At 47.3% G+C, this 27,334-nt stretch overlaps 2 protein-coding genes across 9 annotated transcripts in view; one reads left to right on the forward strand and one right to left on the reverse strand.

The window, feature by feature from the left end:
- Positions 1-657, reverse strand: part of CENPP (centromere protein P) — a 234,312-nt gene extending 233,655 nt beyond the window's left edge. For all 3 annotated transcript variants that reach the window (XM_035029270.1, XM_035029272.1, XM_035029271.1), the window contains exon 1: positions 463-657. In XM_035029270.1, the coding sequence (XP_034885161.1) occupies positions 463-569 (107 nt within the window). In that variant the 5' untranslated portion in view covers positions 570-657. The remainder of the gene's footprint in view (positions 1-462) is intronic.
- A 346-nt stretch (positions 658-1,003) lies between these two features.
- NOL8 (nucleolar protein 8) lies at positions 1,004-26,319 on the forward strand. 6 transcript variants are annotated; one of them, XM_035029256.1, is made up of 17 exons: positions 1,005-1,236; positions 2,233-2,398; positions 3,174-3,236; positions 4,805-4,883; positions 6,686-6,821; positions 7,581-7,649; positions 9,298-11,073; positions 12,518-12,610; positions 13,031-13,150; positions 13,373-13,463; positions 15,678-15,816; positions 17,251-17,328; positions 22,255-22,523; positions 23,987-24,116; positions 24,596-24,666; positions 25,343-25,422; positions 25,851-26,319. In XM_035029256.1, the coding sequence occupies exons 2-17, from the start codon at positions 2,260-2,262 to the stop codon at positions 25,899-25,901; spliced, it is 3,384 nt and encodes a 1,127-aa protein (XP_034885147.1). In that variant the 5' UTR covers positions 1,005-1,236; positions 2,233-2,259; the 3' UTR covers positions 25,902-26,319. The 6 variants fall into 6 exon arrangements, 5 of the variants coding, with proteins under 5 accessions (XP_034885149.1, XP_034885147.1, XP_034885148.1 ...); XM_035029257.1 differs by having other exon boundaries at positions 9,310-11,073; positions 25,340-25,422; XM_035029255.1 differs by having other exon boundaries at positions 1,006-1,236; positions 25,340-25,422.
- Positions 26,320-27,334: the final 1,015 nt, after the last annotated feature.

Genomic DNA, 27,334 nt, shown 5'->3' on the forward strand with positions numbered 1-27,334 from the left:
GCTCCCTACACACACACACACCCGCGGACACCCCACACACACCCGCGGGCGCTCCCTCCCCCCAAATACCCGCGGGCGCTCCCCCCACATACACACTCCCGCGGACGCCCCACGCACCTGCGGGCGCTCCCCCAGACACCCGCGAGCTCCCCTCACCGCCCGCGCAGCGCTCCCAGTCTCCCGCACACTTCCATCCTGTTATTTCTCAAAGGGAGCCCCACTGTCAGTGTCAACTGCCCCCCTCAGGTGGCCCGCGGCGACACACGCCAGGAAGCCGCGCAGCCGCCCGCCCCGGAGCCTGCGAAGGAGACGGCGAAGACTTCCGCTCTCCTCCGCCAGCCCGGCACTCGGCTGCGGCGGGGCCGGGCGAGGACAGCGGAGCCCCCGGCGCGCGGGAGACGTGGGGGGGTGCGCGGCCGGCGGAGCCCTTCACCCGCCCCCAGGGACTGCGGGAGCACGTACTGCGCTCGCCAAGTGTCTTCCCCCGCCGCCCGCGGTTCCTCGCACGCCCGCCGCAGGGCAGCGATCTCAGCCTCCAAGGCGCGGACCTCGGCCCGCTGCGCGTCCATGGCGCCGCGCTGACGAGCAGCGGCCGGAGCGGGGCGCGCCTCGCCGGGCGCTTCAAGCCTCCCGCGCTGCCGGCGCAGACCATCCGGGAACTCGGCGGGGGGGCGGGGGAGGGGGACGCCCGCGCGTGCCGCCCGCGCGTGCCGCCCGCGCCCGCTCGCAGTATCCCGGACTCGGGCCGTCGCTGCGGTCCTGCCCCACCTGGCCCCCAGCGGCCCCCGCGCTCCGAGAGAGTCGGCTAGCTCCAACCCGAAGCCCAAGGGCGCGGCAGCCCACCCCGCTCCAGTGGACCTTGGGTCCACCCGGGCGAGTACGTCACTGGAGAGGCGGTTCCGGGGCCACGTGACCGGGAGCCTCTGTATTTTCCGTCCGCCCCGCCGCTTCCGCTTTTTTGTCCGGGAGTCGAAGAAGCGGAGGCTCTGATCGTCGGTACTACGAATTAGGGAGTTTCGGTTCTGAGTCCTTTGCACATTGAGGGCAGGATGACGGAGGCTTCGCGGCACTCCGGAGGACCGCAAACCAAATGAAGAGAACTCGGAACTGCGCGTGGCCACGGAACCTTAGGAGGCTGGATTGGAAATCCAGCAGGAAGGAAGACAGACCGCGCCTGCTGGGCCACGTGACTGGAAGTTAGGGACCTGGGCGGCGCTGGGTGCCGAAGGCGACGTGGTGAGGAGTGGGTCTGGGGCCCGGGAAGTGACGGGGTCGTTTGGCAGCCCCCTGCGTATCGTCTTCGGGTCTTCGGGAGGAAGAAGGCTGGGGACTGGGGAGGCCACCAGAAAGATGTAGGCCGTGGCTCACGCCCGGAGCACCAGCCCCGCTTGGGAGGGCCTGTGCGCTCTTGGGGAAGGGCAGGGTCCGAGCCGAGCGCCTGGCTCGTGATGGGCCTTAAATCTCGGTGACTCCGGAAGAGTTTTCCTGAGTCGGTCCTAATGCAGCAGGTTCCCTGGTGCGGCGTTACCAGTCACAGGTTCTGAGACAGGATCTGTTTCTAGTTGTGGCTTCACCACTGGTTCTCCGAATGGCGTTGGGAGGATGCCTTCACCTCTCTGCTCATCGGGAAAACGAGAGGCGTGCGAACCGCCTCGTACAACGCTGGCACGTGGTGGAAAAAAAAAAAGCCTGTGTATCTGTGGTATCAGCTGCTGTCGTTGTGTGGAACAGCGTTTTGCAGAGGCTTGTGTTGCCACGTAGCGTCGTAATGGTAGCGTGTGTGCAGTCAGGGCTCTGAGGAGCTCCGGGATGGAGAGCTGCTTCCGCATGTTAACCGGCCACACCGCGTTTCTGTCAGCTTTTGTTAAAGTGAATAAATGAAAGTGTGAACGAATAAAGGAAGAACACCTAAAAGTATGCATAATAAATGGGGGGGGTAGAGTGCAATATTGTGGTCATGTAGAAGGAAAGAATTTGCCGGTACCTGTGTCTGTGTGTGTGTAGAGGAGGTGCTGTTCCAAAGAGCGTTTGTGGAAAACGTGGATTTAGGGCTTGAGCAGAGTCTCCAGGGATAAAATTCGGAAGTAATGCAGGAAGAAATGAAACACGGGTCCAGGCCACCAGTTTGCCATACAAGGTGCAGGGGAAGGAGGTCGGGGGCTTTTTTCAGATATGAGAAGAACCAAGGGAAAGAACTCTTCCAAGTAGATAGGAGATTGTTTTTCTCACTAGAACACACTGAGTGTATGTGCAGCCTTCATGAAAGCCGACAGAGAAGTGAAGCGCCTATTTGTGGGTGGCCTTGGTCAGAACATTTCCAAGGCAGACCTACAAAATCAGTTCAGCAGATTTGGAGAAGTTTCTGATGTGGAGCTCATCACACGAAAAGATGACCAAGGTGAGTCTGTAGTCCTTCGTGGGTCGTTAAAGGCAGATAAAATTTATATCAAGTATCACAAAATAGTGGAACCCCAGAGTGAATGTTAGCCCTGACGCTGAAAGTGATACGTGTTTCATTGCAAGATACGAGTCTGTGTGTGCCAGCCCCCTGCCCTGTGCCTTGAAGGTGTTATGTAAAATGTGGAACCTGCCCAGAATTGCATTTCTGAAATCAGAAGACATTCTAAATTCTAAAACATCTGCTTTCTGAAACATGCAACTGTTAATTTCCAAAGCTAGAATTCTAGTATTTACTAGGTGTCCTACTGGATAGAATATTACTAACATAGAACAATTGAAACACTTCTTTAACTGATGGCTTAATTTCTTTTGGAGTATTTTTATTTATTTATTTATTTTTATTTTTTATTTTTTTAAAGATTTTATTTATTTGACAGAGAGAGACACAGCGAGAGAGGGAACACAAGCAGGGGGAGTGGGAGAGGGAGAAGCAGGCTTCCTGCGGAGCAGGGAGCCCAGTGTGGGGCCTGATCCCAGGACCCTGGGATCATGACCTGAGCCGAAGGCAGACGCTTAACGACTGAGCCACCCAGGCGCCCCTGGAATATTTTTATAAACATTCTTAGAAAAATGTAATCTTTGTATCCAGTAAAACTAAACAAGATTTTTCTTTGAAAGAGTAAGATTCTAAGAGTCATTTTTTAAATTTAGAAACTTGATTATTTTTACATTGTTCTCTGGGTAAGAGTTTAAGTAATTTTTTTTTCTTTTAGGAAACCCACAGAAAGTCTTTGCATATATCAACATCAGAGTAGCAGAAGCAGATCTGAACAAATGTAAGATTTGTTTTCTATTTGCTTTCTATGTGCTTTCTATTCTATTTGCCATTTCATGTCACTGTGTAACTTGGAATAACTTTGGTTCTAAATCTAAACCTTAACAGCCGCTTGCAAAACATCCAGAAAAATAGCCATGGTTGAGAGAATTCCAACACCCTACAATTCAGCAGGTTTAGGTCCATCCCATTTGGTGTAAGCAGACATATGGCAGCACATTGCTCAAAAATGGATTCTCAAATATTTTGGACAAGAGAACACGTTCATAGAAACTGCCTGTTAACACATAGCCCACTGGATATTATGCCATACTCCCCCTCCCTGGTGTGTTCATTTCTGAGGCAGCTAATTCTTGTCATTAAGCACCATCAGGAGAGGGCTTCACAGTATGCCCTGTAAGACCATATCCTTAAAATTATGAAATCTCTATCAGTAAGTTAGTAGAGCTGAGGGCAAACTGGCCTTCAACAAAGAAGGAGGGGGAGATAGTTGGTACAGCCACTGATGCAAGAATGTGTGTGAGTTACTAGAGTCTGAAAAATTAAGACACTGAAAAGAGAACATGCTAATGGAGAAAGAGGTCCATCAGCCTTCTTTGTTCTCATTGGGAAAAAAACTGATCTATCCTCTCGTTCAGTGAGAAATAAGTGGTGGTGAAGAGCACATCAGCTCTGCTGTGACCTGTGACAAGTTGTTTAAACTAGAAGCCCCAGTTTACTTACCTGGTATATAACAAAGATAACGTTGACCTCACGATATCACTGCAAAGATTAAATTGAGTAATACGTTAGTATTTAGTGTAGTACCGACCATGTAGAAATTCTGCTTGTGGTTATTACTAACAAAGCTGAGAGCAGCTATTGAGAAAAATCAGCTTCTGGGGCGTAGGAATCGAAACACAGTTCAGTCATCTGCCGCTAATTTATTTGCAAGTTACACAGCGATAATTACTGTGGGCTGATAAATAGAAGTTCTACAGGATTTCATTGTCTTCTGATTCACCCTCTGAAATTACGTTTCACGTTTTATAGTTTTAGTGTGGGAGATAACAATAAAATGTTAAATAAATGTCAGTCATTCACCAGAGGTTTCTGGTATCACTTTGTGGAGGAATGATAAATTTCGCTTTACATTTTACACATTTGCTTCATTCAGTTCTTCTAGGAACGCTGGACGATAAGGAGCTTAAGGACTCCTGGGGTGGTTGGCTCAGCTGAGACCAGGACCTAGGCCTTTTCTCCCCAGGTCGTGGTTTTGTTTTTTGTTTTTTTTTAAGATTTTATTTATTTATTCATGAGAGACAGAGAGAGAGAGAGGCAGAGGGAGAAGCAGGCTCCCAAGGAGCAGGGAGCCCGATGCGGGACTCGATCCCAGGACCCTGGGATCATGACCTGAGCCGAAGGCAGACGCTTAACCATCTGAGCCACCCAGGCGCCCGGTCATAGTTTTTTTATTCTGTGTCTCTTTTTGAAAAACATGTACTTTTCTTGGTACTAATTAGAAAAAACATGCGCTGCCATATATTTTTGCATTGCCATGTATTTGAGTAATAATTCTTTACTTTACAGGTATGTCTGTTTTAAATAAAACAAAATGGAAAGGTGGAACACTACAAATTCAGCTAGCAAAAGAAAGTTTTTTGCACAGGTAAGATTTGTTCTGCATGGATTTAAACTCTATTTTGTTCTATTGTAAATGGTTTTATATATTCACTTAATTGATTGAAACTATCAAGTAATATGTTATTATATACTTGGCAAACTCAAACATTACAAATAGAGCTAAAACCAGGGGTACCTGGGTGGCTCAGTTGGTTAAGCGACTGCCTTTGGCGCAGGTCATGATCTCAGGGTCCTGGGATCGAGCCCCGCATCGGGCTCCCTGCTCAGTGGGGAGCCTGCTTCTGCCCCTCCCCCTGCTCATGTTCTCTCTCTCTTGCTCTCTCTCTCTCTCAAATAAATAAATAAAATCTTAAAAATAAAATTACCTTTCTTTAAAAAAAAAAAGAGCTAAAATCCCTTTCAACTGTGACTCCCCACGACCCCAGACCCACCAAAAAAGATAATGCAATGCACTTACATGGTTTTTTATTTTAAGATTTGCTTTATGTATTTGACAGAGAGAGCTCACAAGCAAGGGGAGCAGCAGAGGGAGAGGGAGAAGCAGGCTTGGCGGGGAGCAGGGGCTCCATCCCAGGGTCTCGGGATCATGACTTGAGCCCGAAGGCAGATGCTTAACCGACTGAGCACCCCCAACATGTGTTTTAACTTAAAAAATATATACCTATTTCATCTTTGTAAACACAGCCTTCTCTGGGGATGTAGATCTTCCCCCTTTTTTGTAGCGATTGTTTAGTACTGTTTCCGAAAATAGCTATACCACAGGGTATTTGGTTATCCCCCTGTGATGATGGACATTTAGACTATTTCCACTTCTCATAATAGCTGACCCTTGAGAATGGCTCCTGCATAGTCCATGGGTTCCTTGGGTTTATGTCCACAGGAGAGTTGTTTTATCATAGGATTATGTACATTTAACATTTTAATAGACACTAGCAAATTGCTTATGTTGATTTTGGCTGTTAATGCTAGAGTCATATAAAGACACGAAGATAATAGGAAGTCCCTGTATGAGAGGCATAAGATTAATTATGCAAGTGATTTAAGAACAAGACAGTGTAATAACCATTAGAGCATTTTAAGATCCTGCAAGGTATTATTGTCAGAGAGAAAAGATTATATGGGTTTGGGAGATTTCTAAATTGGAAATAGTTTAGGGATGTACAGCTGGAGCGACTGGGAAGGTTGGTTAGATTGTTCTAGGCCCAGGAAATGGCAAGGTCTGAAACAAGTGGCAAGCAGCCTACTGAAGGCATATTTTGAAGGAGTGGTCTGGTGAGACTCTGACTCTGTTCTTCCACTCAGGGCCTCTGTGAACAGCGTAGTGATGGGACTTTATTCCGTAGCAATTCATTGCCTACTCTCTGCAGGAACCGGAGCCCTGGTCCTGAGCAGGGTGGGCATGCTGTGCTGCTACTTTGGAGTGTCTGGGCAGGCATGCCTGAGGAACTTGAGTCTGACCATCATTCTGGGAAGTGGAATGTAAAAGAGACAGACCAGGGGCAAAGAGGCCCCTAAGGACTGGTCAGTGCAGCTCTCCAGGCCTGAATAAGGTGGGGGAGTTTGAATTGGAAGGTTGCGATGGCATTCTGCATTCTCTTCATTAAGAGGGTAGAAATAATCAGGCCTTGGCAGATTGGGCTCTCAAAGACACCTCTTCTTCATGAAGAGTGAAGGGATTGAGGATGGAGAAAATGCTAAAAGTAAGCAGGAGAAAATTGAGAGGCCCTAAATGATCACTATAAAGTCAGAAGCTTTACGGTATTAAAAACAAAACACTTAATAGCATGGTTGGTTATTTTAACTCTTATTTATATTTTTTTTTTTCAGATTGGCCCAGGAGAGAGAAGAATCAAAGGCAAAGAAAGAAAAATCAACAATAGACAACACCAGCTTTTTGGAAAAGTTGGGAGTGGTGGATTTCCATGTGAAAGCTGTGCCAGGGACAGAAGTGCCAGGTCACAAGGTGAGTCTCGCTGGCAGCCTGAGTAGCCCAGGAACCGAGTCCTGAGACCAGGGAACCATGGGTGCCATGTCTTGAGCAGTTGCTTTTTCCCTTGCTTTGAAGCACTTAACATAGGCAGTGCTTTATGGTTTTCACAGTGCATTTACAAGTCTTGGGAACGCACAGTGCCCCCTCATTTTACAGGAAGAAATCAAAACCCAAATGGAGGTGGGTCTCCCAAGCAACATTGGTGGTGAGGCATACAGGCTGGTCCCAACTTTGCCTTTTTAATGATTAGTGTTTTTGTTAGTGCCCTACATGGTTTATATGGGACTGATAGCTGCCCCACTTGTCCTTCTTTTTTCTTTCCTTATACGCTGTTTTTGTGAACTCCTGTTTCATCATCAAAAACAAAACCCAACGTGGGGTGCCTGGGTGGCTCAGTCGTTGAGCATCTGCCTTTGGCTCAGGTCGTGATCCCAGGGTCCTGGGATCGAGCCCCGCATCAGGCTCCCTGCTCAGGAGCTGGTCTGTTGCTGGTTTCCTAACTCCCTTCTCCTTCTCCACTCCCCCTGCTCGTGTTCCCTCTCTCGCTGTGTCTCTGTCTGTCAGATAAATAAATAAAATCTTTAAAAAAAACAACAACAAAACAAAACCCAACAGTAGTAATATGGCCCACTATGAGTGTGAATTTTTTTTTTAAAGTTGTGTTTATGCAGTGTGGTTAATCTTTTCCGTTTGTGACATACATAGTAAATGTATTCTTTTTTTTTCTTTTAGAATTGGGTTGTGAGTAAATTTGGAAGAGTATTACCTGTCCTTCACCTAAAGAATCAACATAAACGTAAAATATCCTTTGCAATTTGGCCTTTCAGAGTAACTATTATTTACCACAGTGATGGATACTTGCAGAAGTTCACTTCATCCCACTAGAATTTCCCTGCCTCTGTCAGTAAATCTTAGATGCTTAAAGGTTATGTTCCCCATTTCTAGGCAAGGTAAGACCTACCTGCTTCCACGTGTGAAACAATGAGAGGTTCATGAGAGACTGTGAGGAGGCTTTATACTAGTGAGTGACAAAAGTGACACTTGTCAGAGAAGCACTTGTATTGATTAACTTTTACATCCCCCGTCTTGATTGACATGGATTCAAAGCCGTTGCCCAAGGTGCCAAAGAAGGGCGAGGGGACTCTGCTGTGGCTGAAGAAGGCGCTGGAGGAGGTGGGGCATGGTTTACATTGGTAGAAAGTGGTGGGAAGAAGACCAAGCAGGAGAAAAGCAGTAGGTAGGAATATGTAGATGGGCAGGAGAACGGTGGGTGGAGAAGTAGTGTGCATCCTGGACGAGCAAACATGGAGGCCTGTTCCCTTGAGGAAATGAAGTCAGATTGTCGGGGACCGTGAATTCCCAGCATCGTGGACTTGTGGGCAAGCTGTAACCCTGTGTGCCAGTCAAGGAAACAGAAGCAGCTCCAGGCGTTCCCGAGGGGATGCAGTACAAACAGCTGGATTCAGCAGGTGCTGGGGGAGCATGCAGCTGATGGGCAGGTTGTCCGAGATTAATAACTGCAGCAGACTGCTAACACCCTGGGGCTAGAGAAGCGGAGGTGGGGGGTGTCTTCATTGCTCACAGCTACTGTGCCCTGGGGCCGCTGGAAAACTGGCCACACCTGCTTCTGCTCTCCTGGCGCTAACGTCCAGGAAAGCTCACTTCCTGTCAGCCTTCCCTCTGTGGCAACCACCAACAACAGCAAAGAGGAGGACGTTGAAGGACAGTGTGAAGCTGACAAGAGACACTGCCTGGCACATCTCACGTTTTTGGCATGCATTTTTCAGTAGTTACCAGATGCTAATTTAGTTCTTACTAAAAGTCCTAGAAGGACTTTTCAGGATTGATCACTGAAAGCAACTTACACTTGCCTATTCATATGTGTTAGGAAACCAGCAAATGCTAGCTGTCGTCACAGCACTTTGACATTAACTAGGCTTTTTATGGACAATGTCAGCGACAAAACAGGCCTAGGAAAGAATTACTAGCTTCCTAATAAAGACCTACAAGATGCAGAGAGTGAGCAGAATGTGGAATGGATGTTACTGGGCTGGGAGAACCAGGACTGAGGAGGCAGGAATGGCCAAAAGCAGTTGGAGTAAAGGACATGCAGCGTCCAGCTGTGCCCTGCAGAGTGCCCCTCTGTACTCTGCTTTACAGTACCAACTCAGATTTACAGAAAACCGCATGTGGCCCCTGTACCTGGAATAGAACCTGTATGGGTTTGCTGCTGTGCCAGTTAACCGTGATGGTGCTGTTTTAACTCTAGACATGCCAGTGCCACAGATCCTGAGGTCACCCAGTGAAGTGCTCATTGTGTTTGATGGGAAAGGGAGGGTAGGCCGAGTAAGTGACCTGCTCGAGGTCAAACAGTACTCCTTGTGCTTCACCACATTGATAGGTTTTCCTAAAACCTAGTGCCTCTGTTTTGTTCCTTGACTCTGGTAACATCATGAAGTACGACCCATCAAAATACTGCCACAACTTAAAGAAGATCGCAGAGGATGTCACTCATGCCACCCCTGTGTCCAGCCTTACCTGGGAACTGGAAGGAGGGGATGACCCTATGAGTAAGAAGCGACGAGGGGAGTTCTGTGCTGTTCACAGCCCCCCCCGGAAGAGGATCAAAGCGCAAAAGGACGAGGCGTCCGCTGCTTCTCCAGCTGTGAGAGCAAGACCCCGCATGGTCCCAGGGAGTCTGTATCCCACACAACAAGAGGTGGCACAGGAAGCACCCTGTAAGCCCGTTACTGCTCAGTTGCCCTGTGTCCTTGCTTCTCACAGCCAGAAACTTAACAGTGTGTTCGTTCAGACGTCTGGCACAGGAACTACCAGGCACAGAAATCACATGTCTGAAGAAGAGATGCGATTACCGATCGCAAGAGAGGAAAGCCTGGGGAAAACTACATGGTCCTCAGTGGGTGACTCTGTAGATGAGCCCTTTGAAGTCGTACGGGGGGACTTCAGGTCAGGTGTTCATAAGTTGCGTTCTGTAACAGCATTAGGTGTCAGTAATGTCTCCTGCCGGGATGGGAATGGTAATGCCCTGGGAAACGATTGCAACTATGATTCAGGAGATACAGATGAGATCATCGCAGCAAAGAAAAAGACCAGTGAGGTCAAAAACAATGCAGAGTTTTCACAAGTGGAAAAGTCTGCACACAGGAAAACGTCTTTGAGAAATAGAAAAAACTGTGTTAAAGCGCGAAAAAGAAAGAACAACCCAGAGCAAGCCGTCAGTCCCAGGGTCACAGCCCACTGCAGCAGCAGGGAAGAGGCAGGCTCTGCATCAGAATCTGCCGAGTCTTCGGGAGATGAGGAGTATGATGCCATGATGAAAAACTGCCCCCGTGTGCAGCTCACCTTAGCTGATCTGGAACAGTTGGCTGGCGGCATCCTGCAGCCTCCCGAAGAAGATCCTGAGCACGGTGGCCAGGAGACCGCCGCAAAGTGTGACAGGACTCCGGGTGGCCTGCACAGAGCAGCCCAGCCATGTATCTGTCCCGAGGACATTGTGGCTGACCTTTTAGAAGGAGAAGAGAACACCTGTGGAAAACAGAAACTGAAGGAAAACAACTTAAAGCCAAAATTCCAGGCTTTCAAGGGAGTAGGCTGTCTCTATGGAAAGGAATCAATAAAAAAACACTTGAAAGAGGTTGTTGCCTCTGACAGTACAAATAAAGATCAGAATTCCTTGAAACTTGATCCCAGTAGCATGTCGATGGAGAAGGGGTCCCCATCAAGCAAACTAACTCCTCTCCAACATGCAAAGAAGACCAAGGACCCAAACCAAACTCGGCCTCAAAAGAGACGTTCTCCTTTCCAGAGCCAGGATCACAAGATGGTGTCCCCTAGCAGTTTGGAAGAGGGAGGTAGGAATCCTATTTCTAGTCTTTTGCCGTTAAAAGATAAGGAATATTTAAGTCTTGGTGCAAAAACCCCCAAGGTAGACTTTGACGGAGACTGCCGCCACAGGACCCGGGAGACCGGAGAGGGCTCCGGACAGAGCAGCCACCCGGCGCCTGGGAAAGCACCGGAGGGCTCCTCCAGGAGAGACGCTCGGGGAAGCAACACCAACTTCCCACTTTCTGTGAACATTTGGTCCGATGTTCACACTAAGGAGAAGCATGCTGAAGACAATCAGAAGCGTTTGGCAGCCTTGGAAGCAAGGCAGAAAGCAAAGGAAGTGCGGAAGAAGCTGGTTCATGACGCCCTGGCAGACTTGGTGAGTGCTCTCCCAGTGTGGGCGCCACGAGGCCACCCTTCCTTCCCTTGAAGGTCGGCGTGCCCCTCCAAGCTCTTTATCCCAGCACCCACCTGTTTCATGTTGTGTCCCTTGAGTTAGAAGCTTTTTTTTTTTTTTAAAGATTTTATTTATTTATTTGAGACAGAATGAGAGAGAGAGAGCACATGAGAGGGGGGAGGGTCAGAGGGAGAAGCAGACTCCCTGCCGAGCAGGGAGCCCGATGCGGGACTCGATCCCGGGACTCCAGGTTCATGACCTAAGCCGAAAGCAGTCGCTTAACCAACTGAGCCACCCAGGCGCCCGAGTTAGAAGCTTTTGTCGCCTTATGTCTTTAGTATATACCAGAGACATTGAGTTTGAACTCTGTTTACTGAAAACATTCTTACTTGTTTTAACCTCAATTTTTCCTCATGATTTCTTTTCGTTTGGAAGCTATAACTGGCATAGTTTAGTGACGTGTCCGAATTTGCAAATAAGTCACCAGTGATTTAATCTCATTAAGATTCACGATACTGACTTTATTCATTCTTTCAACAACCGTAAGTGTCTGTGAAGTCCCAGGCCTTCACAGTTAGTGCTAGACTTCCGGGATGAGGATCGTGGTCCCTGCCTATGGCGGTCGTTGGCTCACAGAGTGGTGGGCACAGGGCCCAGAGAGAAGAGTGCCCATGCACCCCAGCAAGTCAGCCAGGAGGAAGGGCAGGGGCTTCCTCAGCCTGAATGGAGTCTAAGGAAGAAGGATCAGTGTGAACTGGTTGGGCAGAGGCAGGAGGGCGGGAAGGGAGAGGAAAGGCATTCCATGGGAGGGGAGCAGTTTGCAGTCAGTGTAACAGATGTACAGAAGATGAGGATGCTCGGGAGAGGAGCAGGGCAAGTGGTGGGAAGGCTGTGGAGGTTGGACTTTATTCTGTGGCTGTGGAAAGGAAAGGGGTGAAGACTTGCTGCATATATAACAGAACAGGAATCTGCACACTGTGGCTCACAAGCCATCCAGCCTGTGGCCCATTTTGGTACAGCCTTCAAGCTAAGAACGTTTTTACATTTATGAAGGGTTTTTAAAAAGAAGAACCAAGATTATATGTGGCCTGCAAAACCTAAAATATTTACTCTCTGGTCCTTTACAGAAAACATTTACCAGCCTCGGATCTGGGAAAGATTGTTTAGGCCATGACAAACAATAGGTCAGATTGGGAAATCTGGAACCAGGGAGTGTCTGGGAGGTAATTAGCCAGAACCAAGGCAGTGACAGTGGGAATAGACTTAAAAGATAGCAGCAGCATCCACACCTGGAACTTGGGGACCAACTGGACACGGAGAGGAAGAAGTCTCAAGTTTCCATCTTGGGAAACACGTGGATGGTGGCGTTCACTCTAAGGGATGAGAAGGGGCTGTCTTAAGGTGGTGCCTTTGTCAACTGCTCTAGGATGGTCATCCAGAGGACAAGCCAACACACATCATCTTTGGCTCTGACAGCGAGACAGAGGAGCAAAACCACCTGGGAGAGGAGCCCCTGAAGGTAAGTAGCTCGGGAAGTCCATGCAGGCTTTCCGCCACTCTCGCAGGTCCATTTCTGTCTCCTGCATACCAAGACCTCCGACAACTGCCACTTTCAACATCAAGTCCTCCCGAGCCACAGTGAGCCCCCTGGCACCCCCGACCACCACACATACCGATACCAGATTTTCCCCACGTGAAGCTGTCCTCCACATCATCTGCCAGGAGGCATCCATACTGGTGCAAGCCTGCAGAGAGCATGCTCTGTAGTGACTGCACCCCTCCCCCAATGCGGGCTGCACGGGAGCCTCCAGATTAGGACCCAGGTCCTGGGAGATGCATCTGGGTTTCTGGGTCTTCAGTGTGAGAGGAAGACTGGAAAGAAGGGATTGCAGATCGCCTCCGTTGTTAATAAGCACTCCCGTGTGCATCTGCGTTCCAGGAGTCCGTGAGCAGAGTATCTGGGAGGCTGTTTGACAGCAGTGAAGACGAAGAATCTGGCTCCGAGGACAGTCACAGGTTCAGAATTAAACCTCAGTTTGAGGGCAGAGCTGGGCAGAAGGTTAGTGAAGACTGAAAAGTAATCCCACCTACAACATGTCCTTGTTGCTGAATGGTGTTCCCATCTGGGTACGTGCAGCCTTATTTGGATGGTTCGTGGGTCGGTGAGGTTATGCAGACACTAATGTAGGGAATTCCAGGGTGAAGGAGGTGTGCTTGGAGGGTCTTCTGTGGGAGCGCGGTCTTGGGAATGTGGCTCCCAGCTGTCCATGTGTCTGTGCAGCTCCTGGACTTGCAGTCTCACTTCGGCACTGACGACAGATTCCGCATGGACTCCCGGTTTCTGGAGAGTGACAGTGAAGAGGAACAGGAAGGTAAATACCTCCCTGTCCAAACAGTCCGCTGTCGGAGCTGGGGGACCCTGAGAAGTCATCTGGTCTAGGAGAAACTGCGCCCCAAGCCTTGTGAGGCCTGTGACCTCTGGGCTGCTTACGCAGTCCTCCTCGAGCGTGAAGCTGCCCGAAGGACAGGAGAGGATGGCATCCACAGAGACTGTCTCCCTCTGGCCTGGCCCTGGCCCAGGGGCCGGGGGGGGGACACACCTGGCAGCAGTGCAGTGGGTCCTGGTGAGGTTGGGGGAGGAGCTGAGCACCCACCTTCCCTCCGCGGGGCGTGCGGGGGGGGCAGGTGTTGGAGCAGCGGTGAGCACGGAGTGCCCTTCCGCTTGGAGTCCTCCCGACGTGGGTGCATCTCCCAGCCGGTGGTGTTCCCTAGGACTTTCTCCTTCACAGCAGCGCCAGACCGTCTCCACACGACCTGTTGCCTTACCCGTCCAAAAAGCCCTCACGTCCCGCCTGGCCAGGAGGGCGGCCCTCCAAGTGGGGCGCCTGCTTGCCTCTCCCGTCTCCGGACTTCTCTATCCTCACACCTTTTTCTCTCCTTCCTGAGTTAATCTACCCCGAGCCTTAGGCCTCACCATGCGTACTTCCTGTTACCCTTGCTCACGGGCCTGCTCATCCTGCCCTTCTTTCTGCGGACACAGGCCTTAGGTCCCCCCAAAAGCCATTCCTTCCACTCTGCCGGATTTCCAGTTGCCATTCCCATCTTTTGCATTCTAAACTTGAAATTAAAAAGTAAATTGCAGCTAATTCAGAAGAAGTGGCTTTTTGTTGAAAATGCACTTTCTGATCTGACTCAGCCGCTCTTCTTTGAGGTGATTATTCAGTGTAGTGTACGTTTCTGGAAACCAGTGTTCAGAGAAAATTCCCCAGGGTCCACACCAACTTGTGTTTCAGAGCTTCTTGCTCACAGTTCCTCGAGAAGGCAGGGGCAGACAGAACCGTGAAATAGCCTGCATTGAGTGCCACGTCCAGAGGTTGCTTTCTGAACTTCTGGCTCTTCGGTCTGTGTCTCACAGCCATGGATGCCCGTTCACCAAGCGCAGTGGCATTTCCTCCAGCTTCAGCCTCCAGCCTGCCTGTGGCTTTCGTCCCTGTTCACCACCTCGAGATGTTCTCTTCCCTCTGCTCCCACACACCATAACTCTTGTTTTCTTCCTCATTCTTGGTTCCTGGTTTTCCCTTTGCCTCTACGTGTACATTCTTCCTAGGGTTCTTAGGTTCCCCGTGGCTTCAGCCTTCCCTGTACATCAAAGTGAAAGCTGTTGCATGTTAGCACATTCATATGGTCCAACCTAATGTAAACGCTTTGCACTTTCTTCAGTGTGTGTGTTCGTTTTGTTTCCTGCACCTGGCAGGCCCTCCCCTTAGGGGATCCACTTGGTGTTTCCTGCCTTAGACTCCACCTGGTTTATAAAGCTTTTCTTGGTGCAGTTGAACCTTCTCTCTACCTCCTTTGAACCCTTAGACATTTGAGGTATTTCTGTAGAGAACTGACTCAAATTACTGTCTTATTTTGGTATCTGTTACATGGTTGCTTGTCTTCTGCAGTGAGTTCAGGGGTCTTCCAGGCTTAGACCGCCTCTGTATTTTGGCCTGTAATCCAGACTAGCTGCTTTGTTGTCTGATGTTTGTGTTTCCTGTAGTTGAAGATAACAGCATTTGGGCCCACAATGCCCTGTGTGTGTAGGACCCATGGCTCTCTTCCTGCAGCATTTGTTACTGAAGCAGAGGCCAAGCAACTGTCTTGTAAGGTGTTATAAGTCAGGAGAATTGCCATCCTTCACTACCTTTCATTTTTAGGTTGATAGGTAATTTAAGTCACATTTCTAGAGCGGTAAAAAATCGGGCTGTAATCACTGTGGTTTTGTGATTAGTATCTTGCTCTGTTGCATTTGTCGAGCTTTATCTTAAGAACTTTGATTTGCCACTGAAAGCCATCAACTGTAGATTTTGTTTTCATAATTACAGGTGGAAATGGGACTTTTCATTTGTTGGTCATGTGACTTCTGGATTCCCTGTGGCATTGAGAGTCATGGGGTTGGGGAGGTTAGGAAAACAGGGTTGGACTTTTCTTTCTCCTCTTTCACTGTGCTTTGCCCATGTTTAGGTGCTTTATGATTATTTGATTATTGAGACCGCTCAAGCTACGTTTGCCAAGAGATTACTAACTCCCCCTTTCCCTCTAAGAGGTAAATGATGAGAGAACAGCGGAGGAAGAGGAACTTGCTGCAGAGAAGCTCAAAGCCCTGAACATCGTGCAGAGTGTTTTGCACACCGCCGTGAGCAGTTCTGCACATAAAGGATCCGGAGCTGCCAAGAAATTTAGGTATGGCTTATGTTCCATCCTGTTTCACCCTGTTTTCATTATTGAACTCGGTTTAAAACTAGGCCGTTTTAGACGTCCTGGGGAGGGCAGTTGGCAAAATGTATCAGACCCTTACAAACATATTATCTTGGACCCAGTGGCGCACTTCGAGAAACTAATCTTAAATTTTTTCTCTGTTTTTGTGCTTACATGTCATAGCGGCCTTGCTTTCAATAGGGAAGCAGCTTGGACAGTGGTTTAAGTATTAACTGTGGAACTGTATCAGTGTAATTTTTCGTTACGGAAAATTTTAAACACATAATTTGTAGAGACTGGTGTTTAGGGGCGCCTGGGTGGCTCAGTTGGTTAAGCGACTGCCTTCGGCTCAGGTTATGATCCTGGAGTCCCTGGATCGAGTCCCGCATCGGGCTCCCTGCTCGGCGGGGAGCCTGCTTCTGCCTCTGACCCTCCCCCCTCTCATGTGCTCTCTCTCTCTCATTCTCTCTGTCTCAAATAAATTAAAAAAAAAAAAGAGACTGGTGTTTAGAAAGCCCTGTAAACCAGCTTCGGTAGTCACCAACATGTGATCAATTTTACTTTCTTTTGTTTTTTAGGGGTTTTGTTTGTTTGTTTTTCTTTAAAATAAGCTCTACACCCAACAGGGTCTTGAACGCACGACCCCGAGATCAAGAGTCACGTGCTCTACAGACTGAGCCAGCCAGCAGCCCCCAGTTTTCCTTTCTATACCTTCACTCACTTTCCCCCACTTTCCCCACTAAAACACTTTATGCAGATCCAGTTTTAGCCATATTTATTTTAGTATGTGTAAATTAATTTTTAATGTTAAAAAAAAGACTCATGGAAACTCAAAACTAGGTAGCTTATAAAATATGAACTTCTAACAAGATCCTGATAGTTTTCTTTGTGTGGTTTTGTCTTGCTCAAAAATTAGAATTGTCGGGGCGCCTGGGTGGCTCAGTCGGTTAAGCGTCTGCCTTCGGCTCAGGTCATGATCTCAGGGTCCTGGGATTGAGCCCCGCATCGGGCTCCCTGCTCCGCGGGAAGCCTGCTTCTCCCCCTACTTGTGTTCCCTCTCTTGCGTGTCTCTCTCTCTCAAATAAATAAATAAAATCTTAAAAAAAAAAAAAAATTAGAATCCTGGGGCGCCTGGGTGGCTGAGTCTGTTAAGCGTCTGGCCTTAACGCTCAGGTCATGACCCCAGGGTCCTGGGATCGAGTCCCGCATCGGGCTCCCTGTTCAGCGGGAAGCCTGCTTCTCCCTCTGCCTGCCGTTCCCCCCTGCTTGTTCTCTCTCTGTCAAATAAATAAAATCTTTAAAAAAGTAAAAAAAAAAAAATTGGAATTGCCCCGATGTTGAATTACAGTTTGCTATTAATTTTTTGCATTCAGCTCTGATTTCTGTCTGCCAGCTTACTCCTGTCTGTTGTTTACACAGGGATGTCATACATTATGATCCAACGAGGCATGACCACGCCACTTACGAAAGGAAGAGCAGTGATAAACCAAAGGAAAGGTAAATCAGCTACCACTCTCTGTAGCAGGATCATAGGAATTAATCTCATTTCAGACCCTGAGAGAAATAGAGAGTAATAGATAGATAATCCTGGGTAATCTCTTCTTTGCAAGGTACTTCATAACTTACTTTTCCAAATAAGGTAATGTTCACAGGTTTTAGTAACTAGGGCCTGGACGTATCTTTTTGGGGGCAGCACTTCAGTCCAAGACACTTCTCTAGTGTGGTAGAGCCTCTGTTTCCTGGGCCGCGACACTGTCAGTTTGATAAATACGGCAAGTACACGGAGCAGCCAGTAATCCTGCCTGGCCTACTGCCTCCGTTTTCCTACCGTGAAGTCAGTAAAGACAGTGTGGTTTACTGAATTAGATCATGGAGCAAAAAAGACGGTGGAGAAACGGGAAATGAGAACGAGGCTTGGGCTTAGTTAACGGTAATGGATTGGTGTTAACCTTTTGTTTGACGACTGTGTCATAGTTACAGAAGATGTTGCCGTGCCAGGAAACTAGGTGAAGGCTATTTGGGAATGGTGTCTTCCCCCAGAGCGGGTGGCCCCAAAGAGGAGGAGGAGGCCACAGTGTATTTTATGACCTAGTCTTAAGTCACACACTGACAATCCACCTTATTCAGTTTTCTTGAAACAAGTCGATAAGTCCAACCCATATACTTCGATGTGGGGCGGTGGCTTGGAAACAACACCTCTTAAAGGGAGAAGTAACGAGGAATATGTGGACATATTTAAAACCGCCATAATCCGCCCGCTAGCCAGATTGTTTACATCCCTGCCACATGCACAATACGCTCACCCCTCCCTCGATGGCCCAGAAGCCTCACTTTTACAGTATCTGTTCAGAAGCTGGGGTGCTGTCGTCCAAATCAGATCTAGAGGCAAATGAGGCCTAATGGTCGCACTTCCTTGAGTACAACACCGTGAGTGCAGTCCTGATCAGAGACAGAACTGTGAACTCGAGGACAAGTCACCTGTCCCTCCGCAACCACACAGTGGTGGGGCAAGCACAGGATGGCCACTGGAAGCCCTGCTGTTCACCTGAGGGAAGCACGAGGCACAGGGGTCACGGGTCTGTAGCAGCTCTGAAGTCCAGAACGGGAAATGTGGGGACTTCTTTGATTAGAACCACAGGCCTGGTGATAATTCTGTGTGGTTCTTGACTCTGCCTTCGGGATCATCCGTCCTTTTTTGTGAATGGTGGTGTGCGTTTGTGGCTGAGTGATTTTCTCAGCCTGCTTTTTACTTTTAGAAATGTGGGCATCCAAAAGCCTTGTCATTGTAGAATGTACCTGTCAATCCAAGTGGTGTTTCTGCTAATATATTTCTCTTAAAATATTTGTGGGTCTCCTGTGATCTTCTTGAGGGTCACGCCCATGAGGCAGAAGCCACCGGTCATTTTACTGTGGGCTTCTGCTGAGACACCATCTGTAAAGTCCTTAGGAGCCTCACTGGCCAAACGGTTGAGGTTTTTGAGCTATGACTAGGGTCTTAACAAAGCGTTTTGCTTTATATTTAGACTGAGGTCTATGAATTTCTCTGTTAAAGATCAGACAGTAAGTGTATTGTCTATTGCAGTGATTCCACTCTGCCTTGTGGAAGCAGCCACAGGTGGTACGTGAGCTAGTGAGGGAGGCTGTGTTCTGATAAAATTATTAGCCAGACACTGAGGTTTGCATTTCACATAATCTGTCCACGTCACAAAACCATCTTTTTATTTTTACAATCATCTCAAACCATAAAAGGTACTCTTAACCAGCAATGCACACATAAATAGGCAGCAGCCTGGATTTGGTCTTTGGGGCCCAGCTTGACCAACACCTGCTATAGACCGTGTTTTCCTGTGTCTTAGATTGGATCTTTGCTTAGAGGCCATTTCTTAAATTTCATGTCATTTGCCTTTTAGAAATTAGGGGTCTTCAAAACCATGAAGTCCTGGCTCCTTAAAGAAATGTCTTTAGGGGCGCCCGGGTGACGCAGTCATTGAGCATCAGCCTTCGGCTCAGGTCATGATCTTGGGGTCCTGGGATCGAGCCCCGCGTCAGGCTCCCTGCTCTGCGGGAAGCCTGCTTCTCCCTCTCCCACTGCCCCTGCTGTGTTCCCTCTCTCGCTGTGTCTGTCTCTGTCAAATAAAGAAATAAAATCTTTTTAAAAAATAAAAGTATTGGGGCGCCTGGGTGGCTCAGTTGGTTAAGCAACTGCCTTCGGCTCAGTCATAATCTCAGGGTCCTGGGATCGAGCCCTGCGTCGGGCTCCCTGCTCAGCGGGAAGCCTGCTTCTCCCTCTCCCGCTCCCCCTGCTTGTGTTCCCTCTCTCGCTGTGTCTGTCTCTGTCAAATAAAGAAATAAAATCTTTTAAAAAAATAAAAGTATTGGGGCGCCTGGATGGCTCAGTCGGTTAAGCGACTGCCTTTGGCTCAGGTCATGATCCGAGATCCTGGAATTGAGCCCCGCATCGGGCTCCCTGCTCGGCGGGAAGCTTGCTTCTCCCTCTCTCGCTCCCCCTGCTTGTGTTCCCTCTCTCGCTGTCTCTCTCTCCATCGAATAAATAAAGAAAATCTTGAAAAGAAAAGAAAAGGAATGTCTCGGGCGCCTGGGTGGCTCAGTTGGTTAAGCGACTGCCTTCGGCTCAGGTCATGATCCTGGAGTCCCGGGATCGAGTCCCGCCTCGGGCTCCCTGCTCGGCGGGGGGTCTGCTTCTCCCTCTGACCCTCCTCCCTCTCATGCTCTCTCTCATTCTCTCTGTCTCAAATAAATAAATAATAAACAAAAATAATAAAATAAAATTAAAAAAAAAAAAAGAAAAGGAATGTCTCTGGTTTCAGTGTCTGCTCCTGTTGTACTGTGAACAGCAGATACCTTCAGACCCTCCCACATGTCTCCCTAGCTAGCACCCTGTTAGCAGGCACTTCCCTGGTTCTGCTTTAAAGGAGGTGGCCCATGCTGCTCGGTGTTGTACTGTGGCAGAGCAGGGATCCCTTTCCTCTGGTTCCAACAGCATTTCCCTCACCGTCCTGCAGCTGACACGCAGCCTCCTCAGTGGCTGTGTGACTCCTCCTGACAGTTTCTTCAGGCTCTTGCTGGCACGGTCCTTGCTGCCTTCCGACGCCTGCCCATTACCTGGCTCTGTAGCCCCTCCTCCGGTTTGTGTTTTTGTTAGAGCAGCACCCCACGTCTAGGTACCAAAATCTGCATCAGTCATGAATCGCTGTGTAGAAGAACGTCCCCAAAAATCAGTAGCTTGAAGCTATAAAGATTTATTAGATCCCAGTTTCTGTGGGTCAGGAATTTGGGAGTGCTTCACTAGGTAGTTCTGGCTGAGGGGCTGTCAGGAGATTACCTGCAGGCTGGCCCACACACGTGTCTGTTGGCTGGAGGCCTCGGTTCCTTGCATCTCCATTTGGCTGTTGGCGTGCCCTCCCAGCATGGCAGCTGGCTTCCCCCAAAGCTGGTGATCTGTAGGGGAGCGCGCAAGGAGAGCGCTCCAGTGCTTTCTCTGACCCTCATAGTCATCTCATCTGCCTTAGTGCATTCCTCACAGGGTCAGGAAGTCCGGCCTGAGCTAGGGAACAGGGGAATTAACTTCCACATCTTTAAAAAGGATCAAAGGATCTTTGGACCACTTTTAAAACCACCACATGGTGGCTCAAGGATAATCACATGGAACTGCCTAAAGTACACCATTTTTCATAGTGCTCAGTTTCGTAGGCATCCCTGTTTTAAATCCTAGCCAGGTTGGTGTTTTAAATGAAGTATTAAAAGTTTCTTTCCAGGGCGCCTGGGTGGCTCAGTCATTAAGCGTCTGCCTTCGGCTCGGGTCATGATCCCAGGGTCCTGGGATTGAGTCCCATGTCGGGCTCCTTGCTCAGCGGAGAGTCTACTTCTCCCTCTCCCTACGGCTCCCCCTGCTTGTGCGCACTCTCTCTCTCTCTCAGATAAATAAATAAATATAGAAATCTTAAAAAAAAAAAAAGTTTCTTTACACAATAGTCTCCCCCAATCAGATAACCAGTTAGGATATCTTGTTAACTTATTATTTTAGCTAATACAGTTAGAATTTTGGCCCAATATTACTCATGATATGTGGAGAGGACTCTGATAAGAAAAAGGATTTTAATCTTTTAATAACTAAAATTCAGTATTGGCAAACAGCCATGTAACTTTTTGTTTGAGATCAAAGAGAAAATAAATGCAGAACAGGTATATAGTAACATCAACATTTCATATCAAGACAAAGTAGACTTAGCACATTTACAGTTCCTTTTTAAAACTTAATTATGACTAAATTCTTTTACACCAATTTTGTAAAACTCACAGAATTTTAGAACTTAGAAGTTACCTGGTGTAGCATGTTTGTTTTGCAGGTGAGGTAATAGGCCTATTGCTGCTGAATGATTTTGTTACTTAAAGCTAGTATATTATGTGTGATTTTTGGAATGTAGCTCCGAGGATAGAGGAGGATATGATTCGTGTGTAATACTTGGAGCTTTTTGACATAGTTTTGTGTATTAAAAGCTTATTGGTCAGGGGCGCCTGGGTGGCTCAGTCGGTTAAGCGTCTGCCCTCGGCTCGGGTCGTGATCCCAGGGTCCTGGGATCGAGCCCCACATCGGGCTCCCTGCTGAGCGGGAAGCCTGCTCTCCCTCTCCCACTGTCTCTCTGTCAAATAAATAAAATCTTTAAAAAATAAAAAATTAAAGCTTATTGATCAAGGTTCTGCTTTTTTTTTTGTTATTCTTATGTTAATCCCCATACATTACATCATTAGTTTTAGAAGGGTTCTGCTTTTATGAATAGAGTTTTATATGTGGATGCTCTTCGTTGTTGAAAGAATGGGATTAGTTTTCTAAGGTGTTGTTCTCCTAATCTCTGGCAACTGATGGTCTCTTTGTGATGTACGTGTCTGTTAATGTCACTGCAGTAAAGCAAAACGGAGGAAACAAAGGGAGGAGGCCGAGAAGCTGCCTGAAGTGTCTAAAGAGATGTATTATAGCGTTGCTGCGGACATAAAGGAAATATTTCAGACTACAGAAGTTACCAGTGAAACAGCAGACGACACACCCTCTAGTGAGAATCGCGATGGCGAGAAAGTTGACACCTACCACCCGGCCACTCTGACCCCAGCAGCCAAGCAGCCTGGAGGGTTCACGTTCTCCTTTTTTGATTCAGACGCTAGAGATGTAAAGGAAGGTACTTTTAAATTTTTTTAAGGTTTTCACTTCAGGCAGCTTGAACATGATGGATTGAGTGTACATTAAGCGTAATGATGTAACATCAGCTGAAGAAAGAATTTTTTCTTCCACCTAAATGAACAGTATGAGATTTGATATCATATGGCCAAAACAACATGCCAGGAGCTGTGAGTAACAGCAAGAGATTGTTTTTGCACTTAAGGGAGCAAACGTCTAGTTAGGTGCCATGAGAAGGGAAGCCCGAGAGTAATGTGCAGCATTCCTTCTTCTGAGTGGAAATAATCACGAGGAAGTATATAGTAAGTCCCCTGTTTAAACAGCTTCGTGCCTTACATGCAGTTAAAAGAAGCAAGACTTGTGGAAAGCCCGTGCCATCTGGTGGGGAGAGGAGGAAATAGGCCACCCTGGCTTTCCACAGGTACACTATGTCCTCAATACGTCAGTTCTTTCAGACTTTGTCCTTGGAAATGTGCCAGAACCTGGAGAGAAAAAAACCCAGTACGTACAATTTCACATTCCATTTCAGGAGGTTTACCTGTAAAGGCCAACATGAGCGGAAAGTTAAACGCCTGTTACTTAGTGATAGTCTCCCCTGGTAAGGGAGATTGCTGTTCCTCACTTGGTGTTCACGACGGAAGTGCAGCTTTCCTGGAAGTTCACTGTAAAAAACAGGATGTCTGCATCTCGGAGAGTACGTGCCCACCTAACCACAACGTGTGCTGCATTAAAGATTAGCAGTTAACGTAGCATCCATCCACGTGTTAGCAGATGAGTATTTATGTCAGTTCTGTGGTCCTGCAGCCCGAGGTGCAGAGATCCAGTGTTTCAGAATTTGTGTAAGTAAGACACGGTGATGCATCCTGTGCTCTGCTGTGTTGTCCATCGGACCACCAGCGTCTGTCGCAAACTGCTGAGCAGAGCTGGTGTCACACTGACTCTAATTCCTCCAGCTGAGAGCCAGGTGTGAGAACCCAGCCTTGAAATGAGCGAGACCCCTCAGCAACCTGGGAGGTGTGATTTCGGTGCTTGGGGAACTTGGGGCACTGTCCACAGCCTTTTCAGCAGTTCTGGAAAGAGGGTTTGGGAATTGAAAGTGTACACATGTGTTCCTTTCCTCGTTGATGAATAACCAGGAGGGGCAGCTGGTCTCACTGCATCGTGCTCTATTTTAGGCAGCTCTTGCTAACATAGGTGGTTCCTTTTAAATCATGTTGCCCATTTATAAACCTTTGGTTTTTATGTCTTTCTATGCTCTTTCTATATTCCTTATCAAATCACCCTGGCAATGCCAAAAAATAGGACACGTTCTCTCAATTAATATTTGAAAATCAAAAACGATACTACCTATTTTAAATCAACGGTTAAGGTCCTGGACACGTAGAGATATGTGTGCATGGTGAAAGTGACCAATGAATGTGTGCAGCTACAGTCCTGTCCCCTTCCTTTGTCACAACAATACAGATGCCTACAAAGCTGAGCCGGTGAAAACCGGGAAGGTTGTCTGGCAGGGAGCCCCTCGTTTCCAAGATAGCAGTTCCGAAGAGGAGGATGTTGCCGAAGAAGAAACAGAAGACAGGGAGCCCAGCCCCAGGTAAGCAGCTTCTTTTGGTGTAAAGCCCGAGTTAGACATGCTGATGCAAGTATGCAGGACAACTTAATTTTCTTATTCAGCTCCTTCAGAGTTCTCGAGCTTTTTTGTGACGGGGAGCATGTTTTCTCTTCAACCTGGGTAGCACTGGGTGGGGGTTATGAAGTCCCGGGTCCTGGAAGGAGGACCCTGGACCTATCCCATGGGAAACACTGGCAGATGGGATAGCAATAGTGGGATGAGACCATCAGCAACCAGTGTGAGACTTAAACAGTCCTTGTTACCAAAGCTTCAGATACGAGAGAAGAATGTTGAATAGAGAGAAGGTGGAGTCATTTTAAATCAGGGCAAAATGAGCAAAACATAAAGCAGATCTATTTAAGGAATAGTTCATTTATATTTTCAGTGTAAACATTTCATCTGAAATATTGAAATTAACCCAGGTCTGTCTGTCTCTCTCTCTCTCTTCTCTTTTGCTTTAGAGAAGTATCATTACCTGAGAAAGAGACCACTAGATTTTTCTTTTTTTCTAAGAATGATGAAAGACTTCATGGTAAGTCCATTTCTCCATTAAATGGTATAGAACAGGAAATAGTTCTTACCACTGCGCATTCCAATAGAGTCACATGCATCCAAGAAAGAAGTATTTGGCAAAAATTGTGATCCTTTTCCCTGTCGTGTGGTTTAGTGGTTCCTGTTAGACTGATGCAGGTTGGCTTAGTAAGCCCTGGAGGGCTGAGGGCTCCTTTCCACCCCTCCCTCCCTCATTCAGTATCATCAACAAGGACTTCTTTGTTACAGGGACCTGCTTAGATGCTAGACATGCAAAACTCCTGTTTTTAGGACCCTGAAAGTTCAGGCTCTTGGTGAACTCTTTTTTTAAAGCCTGGTACAAACAGAAACCAAGACACATAATGGTAAATGATACATAAACAGTAAAATCCTAGCAGTGCTACATTTTCTTTTTTTTTTTTTAAAGATTTTATTTATTTTTGACAGAGAGAGAGACAGCGAGAGAGGGAACACAAGCAGGGGGAGTGGGAGAGGGAGAAGCAGGCTTCCCGCGGAGCAGGGAGCCGGACGCGGGGCTCGATCCCAGGACCCTGGGATCGTGACCTGAGCCGAAGGCAGATGCTTAACCAACTGAGTCACCCAGGCGCCCCAACACACCATCTGTTTTAAAGGCATTAATCTCCTGCCTTGTCTTTTTTTTTATGTTCCCCTAGTAGGTTCTGATTTATTCTGGAGAGGAGTGGGGAATAATATTAGCAGGAATTCTTGGGAGGCCAGAACAAACAACTTGCGGATGGTGAGTAACTGTGTCTCCATATTGATTGTCTCCTAAAATAGATGCCGTGCTATTTTTGTGTTAATATTTGTCTGGTGTAAGAGAGTGAGAGTAAGGTGTGAACCTGAAGACACAAAGGATGACACCTGAGACCATGATTTAAATGCTCACAGTGCAGGGAGGGGCATTGTTTAGGTCAGGCTACACCTGGTGCAGGTTAGCAGTCTGCAGAACAGCCGACTTAGGGGCCCAAGTTCCAGCCATGCTTGTTAAGTAACAGTAAATCATGAGATTTTTGGAAGACTAAAATACAGTTTCAATTATAGACAACTCCCATAATGGTTTCCATAATCCTGACATTGAATAATCTAAATTTTACTATATAGTTACAGAACATCTTGAAAATGATTTACATTTATTTTTAACAAAGGCTTGATATGTTTTTATAGGACTGCCGGAAGAAACATAAAGATGCCAAAAGGAGAGTGAAACCAAAATAACTGTCAGCATTGGTTTTGATACAAATGTGAAGAAGGCTCACCTATGGAAACTGGGTGATACAGAAAATAATTTTAAATGAGAAGAACTCACAGTGAAGGAGTATTCAAAATCTGCCTGATGGATATCACTCTGCTATCTTTTTCTGTGGCTTTCCTCTGTATCTCTTCCTAAGTAACTCTTCAAAAAAATAACCTGAACTTTTTTTTTCCTAACAAAGCACAAGACAATCTCCCAAAATGCTTTTTATATTATAATCTCTGTGCTATTCTCAGTAACTACTAGGTATTTCTAATGCGGGGTTTACATAAAGTCTTTAAATGTATGGGTAAGAGCACTTATATTTTCCAAATTCAGTTTTGTGTAAATTATATGCTACTTGAAATATTTATTTCTCATTGTATAAAATATACTTTACCTCCATTTTGTCCTTTTTTTAAAAAGTTGAATGGGGGGGGTGCCTGGGTGGCTCAGTCGGTTGAGCGACTGCCTTCGGCTCAGGTCATGATCCCGGAGTCCTGGGATCGAGCCCCACATCGGGCTCCCGGCTCGGCGGGGAGCCTGCTTCTCCCTCTGACCCTCCCCCCTCTCATGCTGTTTCTCGCTCGCTCGCTCTCTAATAAATAAATAAATAAAGTCTTTAAAAAAAAAAGTTGAATAGGGGCGCCTGGGTGGCTCAGTCGTTAAGCGTCTGCCTTCAGCTCAGGTCATGATCCCAGGTTCTTGGGATCGAGCCCCTCATCAGGCTCCCTGCTTCGTGGGAAGCCTGTTTCTCCCTCTCCCCCCCCCCCCTTGTGTTCCCTCTCTGGCTGTCTTTCTGTCAAATAAATAAAACCTTCAAAAAAAAAGTTGAATACAGATCAGCCTCAGTTCTGTACTTCTGTCCTGATGAACAACTAACTGAAATGCAAGACACTTCAGACAAGCCTCATAGAAGAGTTCTGTGAGGACCAGGGAAGGATGCCAAGTAGAGTTTTCCTGTTCTTGGCCTCCAGGAATTGATGGGAGGTGAGCCCATTAATCCCAAAACTCTGGTTTAACCAGAGGCTTATGAAAAATCCAAGTTAGCTGTCAGGACTCTTGAGTCCAAAGAGGGAGGCAGATTTAATATTTCCTTAAATCAAACTGGTTAGGATTCAAGACAGGTATGCCTGTCAAACTGCACGCTGTTCAGAGTTGTGTTATATAGACAGCCCCCAGGGATGGTCCTTGAGCCACAATGTGTATATCTGGAATTAAAGTATTTATTAATTTATATCTTGACCGAATATAAACTCTAGAGGGCTGGGATGTCATCTGGTTTATTGACCATTGTGTCCCAACTGCCTAGAACCGTGTCTAGCACAGAGTGGTTGCTTGGTACATTTTTTTTTTCTTTCAAGATTTTATTTAAATTCAGGTTCACATGTAGTGTAGTATTACTTTCAGGGGTAGA

Source organism: Mirounga leonina, unplaced genomic scaffold (assembly GCF_011800145.1).
Source record: "Mirounga leonina isolate KUSES-001 unplaced genomic scaffold, KU_Mleo_1.0 Mir_224, whole genome shotgun sequence".
NCBI classification, from domain to species: domain Eukaryota; kingdom Metazoa; phylum Chordata; class Mammalia; order Carnivora; family Phocidae; genus Mirounga; species Mirounga leonina.